Source organism: Cadophora gregata (assembly GCF_030347475.1).
Source record: "Cadophora gregata isolate MNR1 chromosome Unknown scaffold_17, whole genome shotgun sequence".
In the NCBI taxonomy this organism is placed as follows: domain Eukaryota; kingdom Fungi; phylum Ascomycota; class Leotiomycetes; order Helotiales; family Ploettnerulaceae; genus Cadophora; species Cadophora gregata.
Genome location: NW_026695940.1, coordinates 1,740,553 through 1,756,918, shown reverse-complemented (window position 1 = coordinate 1,756,918; position 16,366 = coordinate 1,740,553). Strand labels below are relative to the sequence as shown.

Genomic DNA, 16,366 nt, shown 5'->3' with positions numbered 1-16,366 from the left:
CTTAGGGTCAGACTTAGGGTTATATAGAAGGCTATTCCCTTTCGATTATTCACTCTTCATCACTCTCTTAACTATCATCACTCTCTTAACTATCATCACTCTCTCGACGATTATCACTCTCTCGACTATTATTACTCTCTTACCTTATCTTTCTAAACTATTACTCTCTTACCTTATTACTTTCTCACCTTATCCTTCTGAATTATCACTCTCTCAACTACTTTACTATTATCGACCCTATACTTACCTTATCCCTGCCCTAAGCCTTACCCTAGGCCTCTCCTATCTACCTTACCGGCGCCTACCTTACTAGCGCCTACCTCACCGTCGCCCTCTCCGATTTTTTACCGTTAATTCGTTACTTACCCCCCTATTTCAGCACCTAAGGATCAATTTCCACCGTCTAAAAATCGATTCTACCGGCTAGTTTTCGAGATATCATCACTTTTATAAGTTATCTCGCAATTCTACTGATAAATCACTAAGTTTTCATATTTCCCCTGATTTTTACCCCGCACTTTACCCCGCAATTACCCCTCTACCCCTCTTTTACTATGCCGTTCGAATGCCCCGCGTGTAAAAATGAATATATCGATATTCTCGATCATATTCGTAAAAAACACCCTACTGATTCCTTTACAGAGCTTCAATTACAGCCTATAGGCCTTGTTCCCTGCCCTACCTGTGCTACAGCGTGTAAAGGAGCCCACGGGATTAAGACTCATAGCGCTAAAATCCACGGAATCACCGGTAGCTCTAGGGTATCAACGCAGCACCGAATCCATACTACCCCCTCTGCCTCAGCACCCTTAGACGCTGAAATCGACGATTCTATAGGCACCCCCTACCCTGTAATCGATTTCCCTCAGCTACTAGCACCCTTTCGAGCCGCTACCCCTAAGGCCAGAGCCTCTCTAGGCCTTTCAGGCTCTGAATACCCTACAGCTCCAGGGGCTACAGGCCTGTATAAGTCGCCTCCAGCACCTACAAGCCGAAATCTCAGTACCCCTCCACCCCTACCAAGCCCCCCATTCGATATCTACCCAGGCTTTACAGGCTCTCTGTCCCCTGTAACTTCAGCACCAAATAGCCCTAAATCGCCTACCTACGCCCAAGTTACCGCCACCCCTCTAGGCTCTAAGCCTTCAGCACCTACAGGCTCCAAGCACCCTACGGCTTCAGGCTCCAAGACCCCTGTACCTTCAGTACCTACAGGCTCTAAGCACCCTACGGCTCCAGGCTCCAAGTACCCCGCACCTTCAGCACCTGCAGGCTCCAAGACCCCAGCACCTTCAGCACCTACAGGCTCTAAGCACCCTACGGCTCCAGGCTCCAAGTACCCCGCACCTTCAGCACCTGCAGGCTCCAAGCACCCTACGGCTCCAGGCTCCAAGTACCCCGCACCTTCAGCACCTACAGGCTCTAAGCACCCTACGGCTTCAGGCTCCAAGTACCCCGCACCTTCAGCACCTGCAGGCTCCAAGCACCCTACGGCTTCAGGCTCCAAGACCCCTGTACCTTCAGTACCTACAGGCTCTAAGCACCCTACGGCTCCAGGCTCCAAGTACCCCGCACCTTCAGCACCTGCAGGCTCCAAGACCCCAGCACCTTCAGCACCTACAGGCTCTAAGCACCCTACGGCTCCAGGCTCCAAGTACCCCGCACCTTCAGCACCTGCAGGCTCCAAGCACCCTACGGCTCCAGGCTCCAAGTACCCCGCACCTTCAACACCTACAGGCTCTAAGCACCCTACGCCTTCAGGCTCCAAGTACCCCGCACCTTCAGCACCTACAGGCTCTAAGACCCCTGTACCGTCAGTACCTACAGGCTCCAAGTACCCGACGGCTCTAGGCCCCGACCTCCCTACAGGCACCCGAAGGATTCAGACCCCACGGGGTATTTGGTACTCGATTCCAGGGGAAGTAGACGCTATACTCCCAGCGTACGACGGCCCTACAGGCCCTGAACCAGACTCCCTCCCAGGCTCTCGACCCCCCACGCCTACAGGCTCTACGTCACCTACATACGCCCAAATCGTCGCTACAGGCTATATACCCCCGAAGCCGTCCACTAAACGCCCTGCAAGAACACCCTCCCCAGGGGCTCAACGCCCTACGACACGCCAAAAGATAGGCCCTACGCAGCCTATAGAGCCTATAATCAAAGACAGCTCGTCCGACGAAGATCTTTATAGTGCCTCTACAGCGCCATCGTCCCCTACCCCTAGCTTTGAAGACGCTATCTCAACGCCTATACCAACTACACCTACCGATAAGACGCCTACCACACCTAGCCTACCCTCTGATAGCCCCTACTTCCCTCGACTATCACGAGTAGGCTCCCCTATAAGCAACCGAAGCTACTCACCCCTAGAATCACCCCCTAAAGCTCCCCAAGCTTCAGCACCCTCTCACGCTAAAGAGCCTATAATAATAAGCTCTTCTCCCCCAACCACCCCTACAACACACCTACCCCTCACAAATCACCTACCCTCCAAAACTACCACAACTCACCTACCCTCTAAAAAAACCACAACTCACCTACCCTGCGAAACCTCCACACCTAGCCTACCCTGTAACCCAACACTCCAGGGCCGTACTATAGGGCCTACAGCGTCTAAACGCCCTATATCAACACAAGGCACAGCATCTTCAGCGCCTAAACGCCCTAGAACGTCAACACTAAAACGCCCTACCGACCCCCTCACATCTGAGCTACCCTTTGGATTACAACAATCGATCCACTGCCCCCAGCCTCAGGCTACCTCAGCACCTACACCCCTACACCCACAGGCTTCCTCAGCGCCTACACCCCTAGACGAGAGCGCTAAAGACCACTTGAACGCTATAAGCTCAGCGCTAAGAAACCCCTATATGCAATCCCTCATGAGATATAGCACTATTAAGGTCCCTGAAACACGTCTCCACGCCAGGCAAGCAGCGCTATTTACAGAGGCCGCTAATCGAGCGGCTTTAGCGTTCTTACGGCAGCCTAGAGAGAAGCAATTACTGGACTTTTTACTGCTTCCCAGGGTTCTCGGCCTAGGATTACAGAAGGAAGAGCTCGCTAAAACGCTGAAAGCCTACCCTACGACTATACCGGATATCCCTGAAACTCAGGGACCTCCCCCTGAACCCCCTACCCCCTCAAACGACTCCCCCGCCAAAAGAGCGACTAAGCTTCTGGAAAAAGGCTATATAGGGCGTGCCTCTAGAGCCCTAATCGACCCTACGCCTCTAGCTCCTAGCACTCCAGAGACGCTAAATACGCTATACTCGAAGCACCCTATAGGGCATAATAACCCCTTCAGTAACGCTAACCCCTCCCCGGGGCAAAATATCACCCCTGAAACGATACGACAGGCTATTCGATCGATTAATAGAGAGAAAGCCCCTGGCCTCAGCGGCTGGACCCGCCCGCTACTTGATATAGCGCTAAATTCGGAAAACTCCCCTGTAACTATAGCGCTTACACACCTAGCGAATATGATTCGACAGGGTACAGCTCCAGGGGTCGACCTCCTATGTGCTTCCCGACTTATAGGCCTTCAGAAGCCTGACGGAGGTGTGCGACCGATCGCTATAGGGGACCTTATTTATAAGGTAGCCCTAAAAGCGATCCTTATCAGCTCCTTCAAGCCGTCTATGCTTCTACCCTGCCAATTAGGCGTTAGCACCCCAGGTGGTGTAGAGCCTATAATCTTCCTCCTTGACGACGCTATTACCGGCCCAAATACCCTAAAAACTCAGCAAATCGCCTCCTTAGACCTTATCAACGCTTATAACCGAATCGGACGAACCTCAATAGCAGCTGCAGTCGCTAAATACGCCCCTACTCTCTATCGGACCGCTAAATGGGCCTATAACCAGCCTTCAGTGCTAGTAACAAACGAAGGCCACACGCTAGCAAGCGCTGAAGGAGTACGCCAAGGAGACCCTATTGCCCCCCTCTTATTCTCTCTAGCGATCCGCCCCCTGCTAGAGCACCTCCAAAAGACCCTACCGAAGGCTACAATTATAGCTTATTTGGACGATATCTATATCCTTAGCCCTGAAACTACAGCACTACTCCCTGTAGTTATAGAAGCCTTCAGGGACTCTCCAGTAGCTCTTAACCGCCAAAAGAGCACCGAAAGCCCTATTTCCCAGTTACAAACCACTGGACTTAAGGCCTTAGGGACCTTTATAGGCCCTGTAGCACACCGCCGAACGTTCCTCCAGGGGAAAATCGACACTCTCGCTACAGCGCTATATACCCTACGAGACCTCCCTAAACAACACGCTACCCTACTCCTACGGGGTAGTATACACCTACTCCTACGACACTTATAGCGCTAATTGTACTCGGAAGACCTACTAGACCTCTGGAGGTTAGCGGACCTACGAATTAAGTACGCTGTACAAGCTCTAATCGCTAGGGAGCTAGGGGAGAAGACTACCCTAATTCGCCAGGCTTTACTCTCTCTTCCAGTGAGAGAGGGAGGCCTAGGGCTCCCTATACACGCCTTATTAGCCCCAGGGCTCTATAGGGCAGCTAAGGAAGCCTCTCGATCGATTCTAGTGGCTATATGCCCTAATCTCTACCCGGAACCCCCTGGACGCCCTGTACCGACAGCCCAAGAGGTCTTCTCTAGTGTTAACCAAGACCTAGAAGAGAAGATTCTACCTACCCTATCAAAACAAGCGCTAAAATCGAAGCTTGAGAACGCTAGCTACCTCGGACGATACTGGCTTAGAACCCTGCCCACGCAAAAACACCACCTTTTAGCGGATTCTACAGTTACCGAAGCACTACGGACTAGGCTCTTACTCCCTGTAAAGCCCCCTATTTCGCCCTGTACCGCCTGTGGAGCCTACCCTCAAATAGGCCACGAAGACACCTGTAGAGGTGCTGAACGACGCTGGATTATACGCCATAACCAGGTTACCCGTGCATTTATTACTACCCTTTCTAGCCGGGAAGACCTTAAAGTGGAATCGGAGCCTACGCCAGCTAGAACGCCTATAGCCCTAGAAAACAGCCAACGACCGGATTTTTCAGTGCTTATAGGTACTTCTAGGCACTATTACGACGTTCAAATAGTAGCAATCAACAAGGATTCAGCACGCGAAGAAGCCTATGCTACGCTATCAGAGGCAGCAAACGCTAAACGGCTTAAATACAGCGACTTAGGCCCTGTATTTCACCCCCTGATCTTCTCGGCAGGAGGCCTAATGGAAGCCGAAACAGCGAAGACCTATAAGGCCCTACAGGGCCTATTAGGGCACTCTAGGGCTAAGTGGTTAGACGGGTATATCGCTAGCACCCTAACTCAGGCTCGAGGAATCGCTGCAACCTCGATCCTAGCACGTAGGTAGCTTATAACACACGCTATACCTACCCTACAGCACACACTACACCTACCCTATAACACACACTACACCTACCCTACGGCACACACGACACCTACCCTACGGCACACACTTCACCTACCCTAAGTAACTCACACTTCACCTACCCTGTGATACACACTCTATCTACCCTATAGTACACACTCTACCGACCCTGCGACTCACACTCTACCTACCCTTTGGTACACACTCTACCTACCCTATGGTACGCACTCTACCTACCCTGCGACTCACACTACACCTACCCTGTGGTACACACTCTACCTACCCTGTGGTACATACTCTGCCTACCCTATGGTACACACTCTACCTACCCTGCGACTCACACTACACCTACCCTTTGGTACACACTCTACCTACCCTGTGGTACATACTCTGCCTACCCTATGGTACAGACTCTACCTACCCTGCGACTCACACTACACCTACCCTTTGGTACACACTTTACCTACCCTTTGGCACACACTCTACCTACCCTTTGGTACACACTACGCCTACCCTCTGATACACACTTTACTTACCCTTTGGTACACACTCCACTTACCCTGTATTATCTCCTTCTGTCTTAGTACTCTACCTTCTGTACCCCTGACACCTTCAGGCTCTTACCCTCTGTATTATTAGTATAGTCCTTCTGTATTTCAAGACTATTAGAGAGAGATAAAAACACTCGTCGCAAGCTAGCGTAGTTAGAAACAAATATAACCCAAACCTCAAACCCTAAGACTCACACTCTACCTACCCTTTAGTACACACTCTACCTACCCTATGGTACGCACTCTACCTACCCTGCGACTCACACTACACCTACCCTGTGGTACACACTCTACCTACCCTGTGGTACATACTCTGCCTACCCTATGGTACGCACTCTACCTACCCTTTGGTACACACTACACCTACCCTCTGATACACACTTTACTTACCCTTTGGTACACACTCCACTTACCCTGTATTATCTCCTTCTGTCTTAGTACTCTACCTTCTGTACCCCTGACACCTTCAGGCTCTTACCCTCTGTATTATTAGTATAGTCCTTCTGTATTTCAAGACTATTAGAGAGAGATAAAAACACTCGTCGCAAGCTAGCGTAGTTAGAAACAAATATAACCCAAACCTCAAACCCTAAGCGCTCTCAATGCCCTGCAGACACACTTGTACGAAACAGATGGATATTAAGACAGCTATCTATGTTCAGAGCCGGGTTGACGAACAATCAGGAGCAAAAGGTTGGGTCGTTATCTCATTCAACGTCAGCCTTGTCGTGTCGAGGTGTTGAGTGATACGTGGGCTGCATCTATTGGTTGGGTTAATGAACGAATAGAATACCGTGTTACGAGACCAACTGTACCTTGTAAATGTAGACAATACCAATAGAACAGCTACTCTTGACCAGGATAGAAAGCTTCTGTTGGGAGCCATAGAGGCCCTTGGGAGGAGAATGGCGCTATATACATTCTAAGGGTGTAAAGGGCATGGTTTTAGAATATCTCAACATAAACAACATCTCGCTCCACATGCGGACTTGAATCAAGTGTCAATTCCTCAGAGCCAATGAATTTTGGAGTGCCTGATGGGTTCTTTCTCTATTATCAAACAGACAAGCTTTCAATCTAGTGGTCCCTTGGTTTCAGACCCGGAGAATCAATAGCATCCTCGTCTCGCCTAATTCACATAGATCAAAACATTATCGTTAAGTAGTATAACACCACAGTTTGTTCATAAGACTGCGAAATAACCGGAAGTTTATGTTAATCAGGTTATTCCTCGTAAGTGATCCCCATATGAAAACTTTCGAATTCCAACGAAAATGGAGAGGTCGGAAATTAAAAGAGCAGTAATCAAATCTCTCCCACTCGGAGCTCAATCTCTCAAGTTCTGAGGTACTAGGTAGTCCTGAAATAATACCTAAGAAGTCGATCGACACTTAGTAGCAGCACAATATCCACTACAGCAATTCAAGACATGACATCCGCCCTCTCCGTTGGCACCACCACACCATTCACAGCTCGCTATTTCTCGTCAGCACGCACGACTCATCTCTGCAGCAACTCTATCGAAGAAAAAGGACTCACCATAGACAGGTAAACACGTATTGCTTCCCCCGGGAGTGGGTTGACAATTTACACCCGTCACCACCCTCGGCGTGCCAACCAGGACCTCTCTCCCATCCGCACCACTCGAAGACGTAGCTACTGGCTTCCCACCATCGTCGGCAAAATAGAAGTTACACCCGTAAAAGATGTTGAAATCACTGTTGGTGGTGATGCGGTTGATGGTCAGGGCATTGCTGTTGGTTGGATAGGTGTTTCCGTCCGCTGGGAAAGTGAGCGAGTACGATGCTGGGCCACCATGGAAGGTCAGAGAGAGTTGCTTGTAGAAGAAAGAAGGTTGGTCGTTGCCAAGTGGGGTGCTAGATGTGAGGAGGGGGAGGAGGAGAACAGCGCTGAGGTGTGAGAGTTGCATTGTGATGTTGGACTTGACTTGGAGTGTTGTTTGAATGACACTGGATGATGTTTGAAGGCTTACTTCCTGCAGAGATCTTGTGAGATTATATAGAACAAGTCCTGTCATTATTCCATTGGAACGTGCATTACCAACGAGTACAGAGCCTCAGCTCAACAGCAGATCTCTTACCAGTATGCTTAATTTATCCTCAGCGGGGTACAAAAGCTCCCACAAGGCGAGAGACATTACTAAATCTATCGAATCGGCTTTTGAGATGAGCAAAGGGATGCTAATAACACAGAATCCTGATCTCGTATTTTCAATGTCGGTAGCGAATCGCAATGCCAGATCATACTTAGCGGGACGTCACACGCGTCACATGGCTCATTTACGAGTTAGTGTGACATCGAACACGAGATAAGGTGTTGAGCTGAGACCTTATTTGGGAATCCAAAGCAACTATGAGGAAAGACGAATGGACATGATGCTGATCATGGCATGAGAAGTTGCGATTTCCAAAGAAGTAAAAATATTTCAAGCTGATGTTTTGTTAACGCGGAGGATCTGCCTAAGTCACACTTCCAAATTCGGGGCCAAACGACAGATTCGCCCCGGAACACGAAATCAGTATAGATTACTTAGTATGAATGATCGCAGGACTTTTATTTCTTCCACCAAGCCCGTATCCTGCAGCATCCCTCTCTCTATGATCATCACTTGACTCAGATCGAATACCGAAAGAAGACCTGAATCGGGTCAGCAACGGGCTCATAAACACTCCGAGAGAACTTACATTATGCTTATCTGTCACATTATCGAAGCCTTGCAGACGACTCTCGTCCTTCAAAGCCTCAATCTCTTCTTGAGTCTTCCCTTCCAATGCTCGATCCCGCTTCTTGTTCTCGAGTTGATACAGGATTCGGAGAGTCAAGTTGAATACAATATTAAGGATGAAACCAATCAGCATTGCAATAATTCCACCATGGTAGGCTGGTGCTTGTTTTGCCTTGAAGCATTGAGGACCTGACTTGTTAGCTTGGTCACCTGGCGAGGACTGGCAAACATACCAACAATCTGCCCAACACAGTACATGACAAATACCATAGCACTAGCCATACTCTTCTTGGTTGATCCGGCTACATTGGTGGCTAGCAGCCCAAGCAGAACCATGAAACCAGTTGGATATCCAGCGAGAAGCCAGACACCAACCAATCGTCCCCATTTATTTTGTGCGTCCAGCTGATTGATCAAAACTGTACCAATGATGGGTGGAATCATTGCCACAGATCCAACGATCAGCCTTGCATTGGGGAACTTGTGCTGTGCATAACCACCAATGAGCGTGAAAATAGCTTGCAAGAAAGACAACGGCATATTCATCAACGTCGTCTGCAACGATGTGAATCCAAAACCTTTGATGATGATACTGCCGAAACTCAACCCGCCACTTGCAACAGCATTGACGAATGAAATCAAGCCCAGCAACAGGATCTTTGGATCCGTCAAAGCTTCAATTACTTGAGCTTTGACGAAAGTCGTGCTCTTCGTGCCCGTTTTATTCTCCACCACACGCTGGATCGCAATAACCCTCTCCTCTTGGCTCAGCCATCTGCAGGTTGCTGGATTATCAGGAACGACAATAACGAACAGCACACCCCAAACGATCGTAAACGCTCCAAGAATCAAGAAGATCAATTTCCATGTAGCCAGACTCCCTTCGATATGTCCGATGCCGAAAGTGATGAGCCCGCCGATAGTGCCGAAGAATCCCAAGAATGAGACCCAGATTGCGGATCGAGAAGCTTGTTCTTGATGGGTCCACCAGATACCTGTGATAGCGACGAAACCGGGCGAAATTGTGGCCTCAAACATACCGAGCATGAAGCGGACTGTTGCCAGGCCGGCGAAGGAAGAGCATGTTGCAGTTATCATGAGGATTGAGGCCCACAGAATGATATTGACTGGATCGGCTAGTTCTGCTTACTGACTTGATTGTGAAATTGAGATCTCACTTCCGAGAAACTTGGCGATGGGAAAGCGTTGCATTAATGCCACGCCTGGGTACTCAGCGAGCATATAACCGAAATAGAAGATTGACGATGCCCATGCGTAGTCTTGTCCTTCGAGTTTATTGTCTGGGATGATTCCGAAGACAGAAGAGTAGCCGAGGGTTGTTTTGTCGAGGAATTGCAGGCCTGGGACCAAGTCAGTGGCATATCTTTATGGAGTGAGAGAAATTTTATACCATATGTGATACACAGAAAAGGCAGAATATATCAATCGATCTTCCGGAGTACCTTCTTTGAAAGTTCTGTATCTGCAGGGCCACTGGCAAGAGCCTGCGCAGCAATCGCCCCTGCTTCATCGTCGATATGAAGTTCGGACTTGTTGGATCCAGGTTCATCCGACTCGGTTATGACTGGAATCTTCTCATTGAGAGTGATCTGAGTATCACTCGTTGTATTGATCTCGTCTTGAGTACCCATTTTGGCAAAATGTGAATGTGATACCAGAGGAAGTGCTGAGAGAAAAAGTTGCAATTACAGCGGGAAAAGAAAAGGGAGAAGTGGAATATCCACCACCATATGGTCAACGGCATTCTATCTCGACCATTCCATCCCAAACCGCCGGTCAACTAGAATTTAGTCGTTCGTACATGGGAACCGTTCCACGATATCGCCAAAAATGGGGGTAGTTTGCCGGGAGTACGCCGGAAACACCATTGGATTGTCCGGCGGCCTGCTGATGAACGGGTCTTTGTTCGGCTCGTTCGCGTCAAAAGTCGTTTATCGGTGGAATTGACCAATTGCATCTGAAGAAATTGGTACTTTTGATTAGTTGCAAGATAAGGTTTTGCTGTGTTTGGTAAGGATTTTCTACACAGCTTGCCCCTCTTCACCCCATCTTCGAGGTTTGGAAGCGGAGTCCGCCTATCGGTAAGATAAACAGACCGGACATCGTAAGCAGCTCGTACGCGTTGGAAGAGGCTGATTTTGTCGAATCATCGTCGAAGAGTGTTCAGTTTTCAATTGCAACGCTCGTCACAATGCAGATTGTCTTTGACATTGTCGATGACGAGTACGTTGATATATCGACGAGAAACGATGAACCGCCATTACAGGCGATAAAAAGTCTTCAGATAGGTGATTAAAACCCTACATAGAGGATCGTCATCTCACGTTCACCAGACAATCCATTGCAGTACCTTAAATTCGTCTCGCAATACATCGACTCGATCAGCGAGACACTCCGTCCAGTGAATCTGAAGATCCACGATAACCCAGAACTGAACTACGAGGAATTCATTGCGCACGAGACTCTGGTGAACTTTATGAAAATCCAGGAAGGGATGGAAGGTCACGCCATCAGCGTATGGCATCCCAACCGCCTTCGTCGCAGAGTACGACAGTGGCATAAAAGGATCTGTAATCAGCTTCAATGCTGAATATGGTACGTACCTAAACTCATTTCTGTATCTTTTCTCACAATCCAGATGCACTCAAGGGAATCGGTCATTCTTGTGGCCACAATCTCATCGCTACATGTTCTCTAGCTGGAGCACTTGCAGCTGGTGAAGCCATGACCAGATTTTCCATACCAGGCAAGATCATCTTATATGGAACACCGGCCGAAGAAGGCGGCGGTGGAAAGATCAAACTCCTCGAAGCAGGGGCATATTCCGACCACAAAGTCGACATCAACCTCATCTCCCATCCCGGAAAAGTAGCTGATTGCGCTTTAATGAGAACGAATGCATACATGAGCTTTAAGGTGGAGTATTTCGGCAAAGAAGCACACGCTGCAGCTGCTCCATGGGAAGGTATTAATGCTCTTGACGCGTTGATCACGGCGTACAATGTATTGAGTGTTTTGAGACAGCAGACTATGCCGGGAGATATCATTCAAGGACACATCACAGATGGTGGCGCAGCTCCGAATATCATCCATGCATACGCAGCAGGAATTTTCGTCACCAGAGCATTGAGCAAGCAGAGATTACAGGTCCTGAGGAAGAAAGTTAACAAGTGTTTTGAAGCCGGTGCCGAAGCTACAGGTGCGAAGTTGAAGATCACTGAAATCATGGGATATGATGACCATGTCCCCAATAGAGCTCTTTGCAAGGTGTCGAGACAAGTCATGAATGCTCTAGGAAGCGATATTCCTCCTCCAGATGTGGATATAATCCGTGGAGCGACTCAGGCGAGTACGGATCAGGGGAATATCAGTTATGCCATGCCGAGCGTGAGCTTGGGGTTCAAGATAAAAAGTACTGAAGGGCCTCATAATCCAGGTTTTGCGGCAGCTGCGAGGACGAAGGAAGCTCACGTTGCTGCTTTGAGAGCTGGGAAGGCTTTGGCTGTCACTGGACTGGAGGCATTGACTGATGAGAAGTTGTTGAAAGCTGCGAAGGAGGAGTTTGAGGATATGCTGAGGGGTTCGGTGAAATAATAAGTTGTGTAATTTTAGCTTGAAAATAGATCCCTTGGGCCATCGAAAGGAACGAGAAGTCTTTTATACCGACTGTCACTTGACGGTTTTGGATTTGATTGAAAGGCTTCCTGCAGTAAACGCCTCTTCAAAAGCCGTGGTAAGCAAAAAGTCATCCAGGAAACGTGCCCGTCATGTGGGTACCTAATAAAGTATACGGACTCTTGAGCTTTCCTTATCTCTATTCCCCTCCCCATAAGCGCGCTGTTGACCGTGACGGGCATTTCGGAATTTCATCATTACATAGGCTCGGATAGGACAGATGCGCTTGTTGAATACAACAGATACGTCGTCAAGACGCACAGTAGTTTCGAGGGGGCCGGGATAGTGGCCGGGTTCCATCCACTATCCTTGCACGATAACCTATCCTTGCCCTGAATTTAAAGCTTGGTAAGATATTATGGAAGCTTATTTGAGTTCGGATGAGGGTCACCAGGCTACTGCATGTTTTGATCCTTTATGAAGTTCTCACGTAAAATTATTCCGATTCCTCCAAGTCATTGCATTTTTCAATAAACATCTCAACTATCCGCAGCACCTCGCATGTTGTATCAAATCGCTCTACAAATAGAATCTTGTGCTTGATACAGGAAGTTCGATGTCAGCACTAACGAACCATCCCGCACCCCCAAGCCCCTAGCCACTCTCCCCCTCAGCCGCAACTCTCTATCTCTTCCCATTATTGGGCCTCCAACATATGCCTCATTTACTATGACTGGCCAGCCTCGTCCCGGCCCCCTCAGCGTTGTAGGACATGCGCTATGCTTTGGGCAAAAGAGCAGGGCCACCAATGCGCTGCTTATCTTCCTGTGCCACATTCAACATCCAGCTGAAGGAAAATGGAAAAGTCGAAGCTCCCACTATGAAGACTTGACATCGACGACATGTCGTATGCAATCGACCCAAGATATACTCCAGTGGGCAATTTCTCCCCTTTAGACGACGACAGGACCATCTACAGTAGTCCAGGATCGTACGCCAGACCGTTTCCACAATATGATCCGAATCGGAGCCATGGAGACCTGGGAGATGCGGGTATTGCGATGGAGTCGAGGAGACCAAATCCGCCGAGACATGATAGGAGTCATGATACGATGTACTCGACGTTCTCCAGCAACAACGGATCTCGTAAGTCTTCTAGCTCCGTCGAGTCGGAAATAATGTCTAACTCGCGCAGAACCAGAAATGCATTCTTTCTTGCACGACCCCATGAATAAAATCGACACTTTCTATACTGCGAATACCTTCGTTCCATATAAAGACCATTCCGGAAAACAGCTGCGACATATTCTCCTCGGGAGTTCGTTCAGATGGCTGATTACTGCGGGGTTATGCGGGGGATATATTCTCGCCACGAGATTATGGCAACAGCAAGGCGCGCAGAGTGAGGCTAGGAAGAAAGTGTATAATGCCCTGACGACGGGAATTAGTATTGCGCTGGGTTTGAATATTGCGAGTGCATTTAGGGATATGGCGCTGAACATGCGATGGCCAATATTGAGTGGGAGGAAGAGAAATTTAGTTGAGGTGAGTTGGTTTGATTTTGGAGGGAGTCATACTGACGAAATAGCTTGATCTTATACTCAATGCGGACAGTTTGACGAAGTTGGTGAAGTTAATGCTTGTTGCGAGGAGGCCATTGGTTGTTTTTGTGTGTATCTTCTGGCTGCTTGTGAATCTGGTGAGTTTCTCCAAGCAGTAGGTGATGTATCTGACGACTATAGCTCGCTCAAGCTGGAATTGCTATGCTGTCTCTGACGTACAGTTTCGATGTTGACTATTCGCAAGTTCAGATAAGTCCAAACGGACTTGTTTCGATCCCAAAATTGGATCATTTCTACCCCCAAGGAGAAGTAACCTCAGATCCTTCGATCCATGATGAGGAGTATGCTGCGCATATGTAAGTCCAGCTATATCCCATGCCGAACGAGGCTGATATGTCCAGGTATGGAGCTTTGAGCTACACGTATCGCTTAAATACCTCTGATAACTCACCTGAGGCTGGCAAGATCTATCAGCCACAAGGTGCCATGCTCTACTACGACCTTGATTCCAGGAGTGTCGAGCACACCTTCTCAGACTCACCAACAGACGAACCGATTGGCACCTTCTCCGTCTACACATCCCGAACAATCAAAGTCACGTATGACTGCTCCGCGTATCCAGTCACTGCAAATGGAACTGGCACGTCTATTGACCTGGTCGTCGAGACTCTCGGCAACATGACAGTCGAAGAAACCGTCCCAGATTCAACCACATTTCTCACTCACGACAACCACACCTGCGCAGATAACCAGCGCTGTTCTGTAGTCGAGGCTTTCGAAGCATCAGAAACCGATCCCTGGTACTATGTCTGCAATATCACTCTCGGCGAGACGCAGAAAGACCCTTATAATGTCTCCTATATCTCGGATCATATGGCTCAGATTGCAACTGCCTCGATTGCCCAAGTTGGATACACCGACTATCTTGGCGTAGCCTCACAGATCTACCCGAGAGATAGTCCCTGGGGATCCACTGCCAACGGCAGCACCGACGAAATCGGATTGGCCATCTCAGTCTTCGCTCTAGGAACCATCGCCGGCGCAACAATGTACAATCCCTACACGAGCTACATCGGCAGTGCCCCCAGCCAAGGCGTCTATCTCCACGTTGGACACCCGTACTTCTTCTACCTGATTATCGGTCTGATCTGCGGGTGTCATTTGATTTTTATCGTTGTTGTGGCCGTGTTGACGAATAGGGTCATGGTAGGACCGGATGGACACTTGAGCATGAGTTTGTTGTTGAGGCCAATTGCAGATGCGTTGAATGGTGTAAGTGGTGGGAAGGAGAATAAGGCATTCAGGGATGCCAAGAGGAATACGACGGTGTTATATGAGAAGCCTGACAGGGGTGGGCAAAGGTGGAAGTTGAATATGATTGATCGTTGAGAGGAGTATCCCACCTAGGGAGGATGGCTGCGAGAATGAGAAGGTTAAAGGTCAATATACTGTTTAGAGATGCAACGTAACCCTGGTAAGGGTGGACTCTGGGCCAGGCCACCGTCGTCGTTGTCGACTCGAAATCGTGGACTTTGACAAAACTCTGTTGTCGATGTCCAAGAATGGATAATCGACAGTTCCAGCTGAATCAGTAACATTAAAGCTGTGACCTCAACAGAGATTCATCCTCTCGATTCTGGTCCCTACCGACATGTTAACATGCTAGCTTTGGAGATTCTGAACAGTTCATTGTCGATTTTGATATATTTATTCGCAGCAACTACAGAGCGAAGCAATTTCCTAACCACCCACGCCATCGTCAAGATCCTCGTCGACATAGCCATGGATAACGAACGCTTTCAAATATCCCTTCTCCCTCTTCCTGTGATTGACGAAGGAACCCTGCGATTTCAAGAATAGCCTATCTCGGCTTCTTTGATAGCCACAAGCCACTGACGGCTGGGATATTGTTGCGCAAGGAGACCTGGAGTTCCTGGGACACGATGGATATGAGAAAGGTCGTTCTGGATACTTCTTTCGGATGACTGCATTTTTGATATTCTAAGTCTATATCTGCCAGGCACTCTCCTTCTGTCCACATGTCCCACAACTCTTCCACTGGATCCATACGAATCTGTCTTCCCGACCTGACTTTCCTCCGACGCCGAATCCACCAACATCGAGGAGTATTCCCTTCCCCTCTGACCTCCTCAAACCATCCTTGCCCAGACCAACACTCTCAATCCTTGTAAATCTCAATAGCTTCACTACATTCACCGATCTCAGCGCCCAAGAGAAATCAAAGACAAAGCTATCTATACCCAGAGTCGTGTGAAAGAGGACTTTCCTCCCATCTACACTTGTATTTCCTCCCAGCTTCCAAACGCCTTGTCGTCCCTTATGAAAAGTATAATCCGCTAGCTCCAAGCTCGAAATTACAAACGAAGACATTGTAGCTAAGGACGACCTTCCTAGCGCAGCTGATCCTTTGGAGGGTATCGAGTTGGGTGTCGAAGACTGTCTATACTTGTCAGCTGGTAGAGCGAGGAATGCGGG

General features: G+C 48.7%; 7 protein-coding genes across 8 annotated transcripts; 4 read left to right on the top strand and 3 right to left on the bottom strand.

The window, feature by feature from the left end:
- Positions 1-554: 554 nt before the first annotated feature.
- Positions 555-2,430, top strand: ONS95_006401 (uncharacterized protein; the record flags this gene model as incomplete). The annotated part of the gene is made up of 2 exons (XM_058499862.1): positions 555-2,333; positions 2,389-2,430. 2 exons carry the CDS (start codon positions 555-557, stop codon positions 2,428-2,430), a joined length of 1,821 nt encoding a protein of 606 aa, XP_058350906.1.
- A 4,464-nt stretch (positions 2,431-6,894) lies between these two features.
- On the bottom strand, positions 6,895-8,192 carry ONS95_006400 (uncharacterized protein). 2 transcript variants are annotated; one of them, XM_058499860.1, is made up of 2 exons: positions 7,466-8,192; positions 6,895-7,402 (listed from the first exon to the last, which is right to left on the bottom strand). In XM_058499860.1, exons 1-2 carry the CDS (start codon positions 7,962-7,964, stop codon positions 7,299-7,301), a joined length of 603 nt encoding a protein of 200 aa, XP_058350904.1. In that variant the 5' UTR covers positions 7,965-8,192; the 3' UTR covers positions 6,895-7,298. The 2 variants fall into 2 exon arrangements, with proteins under 2 accessions (XP_058350904.1, XP_058350905.1); XM_058499861.1 differs by having other exon boundaries at positions 6,895-8,192.
- A 368-nt stretch (positions 8,193-8,560) lies between these two features.
- Positions 8,561-9,770, bottom strand: ONS95_006399 (uncharacterized protein; the record flags this gene model as incomplete). The annotated part of the gene is made up of 3 exons (XM_058499859.1): positions 8,561-8,584; positions 8,632-8,861; positions 8,906-9,770. 3 exons carry the CDS (start codon positions 9,768-9,770, stop codon positions 8,561-8,563), a joined length of 1,119 nt encoding a protein of 372 aa, XP_058350903.1.
- A 113-nt stretch (positions 9,771-9,883) lies between these two features.
- ONS95_006398 (uncharacterized protein) lies at positions 9,884-10,324 on the bottom strand (the record flags this gene model as incomplete). The annotated part of the gene is made up of 2 exons (XM_058499858.1): positions 9,884-10,033; positions 10,136-10,324. 2 exons carry the CDS (start codon positions 10,322-10,324, stop codon positions 9,884-9,886), a joined length of 339 nt encoding a protein of 112 aa, XP_058350902.1.
- A 560-nt stretch (positions 10,325-10,884) lies between these two features.
- ONS95_006397 (uncharacterized protein) lies at positions 10,885-11,283 on the top strand (the record flags this gene model as incomplete). Its single annotated transcript, XM_058499857.1, has 2 exons — positions 10,885-10,981; positions 11,027-11,283. 2 exons carry the CDS (start codon positions 10,885-10,887, stop codon positions 11,281-11,283), a joined length of 354 nt encoding a protein of 117 aa, XP_058350901.1.
- A 134-nt stretch (positions 11,284-11,417) lies between these two features.
- Positions 11,418-12,287, top strand: ONS95_006396 (uncharacterized protein; the record flags this gene model as incomplete). The annotated part of the gene is made up of 1 exon (XM_058499856.1): positions 11,418-12,287. The coding sequence occupies one exon, from the start codon at positions 11,418-11,420 to the stop codon at positions 12,285-12,287; it is 870 nt and encodes a 289-aa protein (XP_058350900.1).
- A 493-nt stretch (positions 12,288-12,780) lies between these two features.
- ONS95_006395 (uncharacterized protein) lies at positions 12,781-15,259 on the top strand (the record flags this gene model as incomplete). Its single annotated transcript, XM_058499855.1, has 5 exons — positions 12,781-13,454; positions 13,504-13,853; positions 13,897-14,007; positions 14,120-14,226; positions 14,272-15,259. Exons 1-5 carry the CDS (start codon positions 13,211-13,213, stop codon positions 15,257-15,259), a joined length of 1,800 nt encoding a protein of 599 aa, XP_058350899.1. The 5' UTR covers positions 12,781-13,210.
- Positions 15,260-16,366: the final 1,107 nt, after the last annotated feature.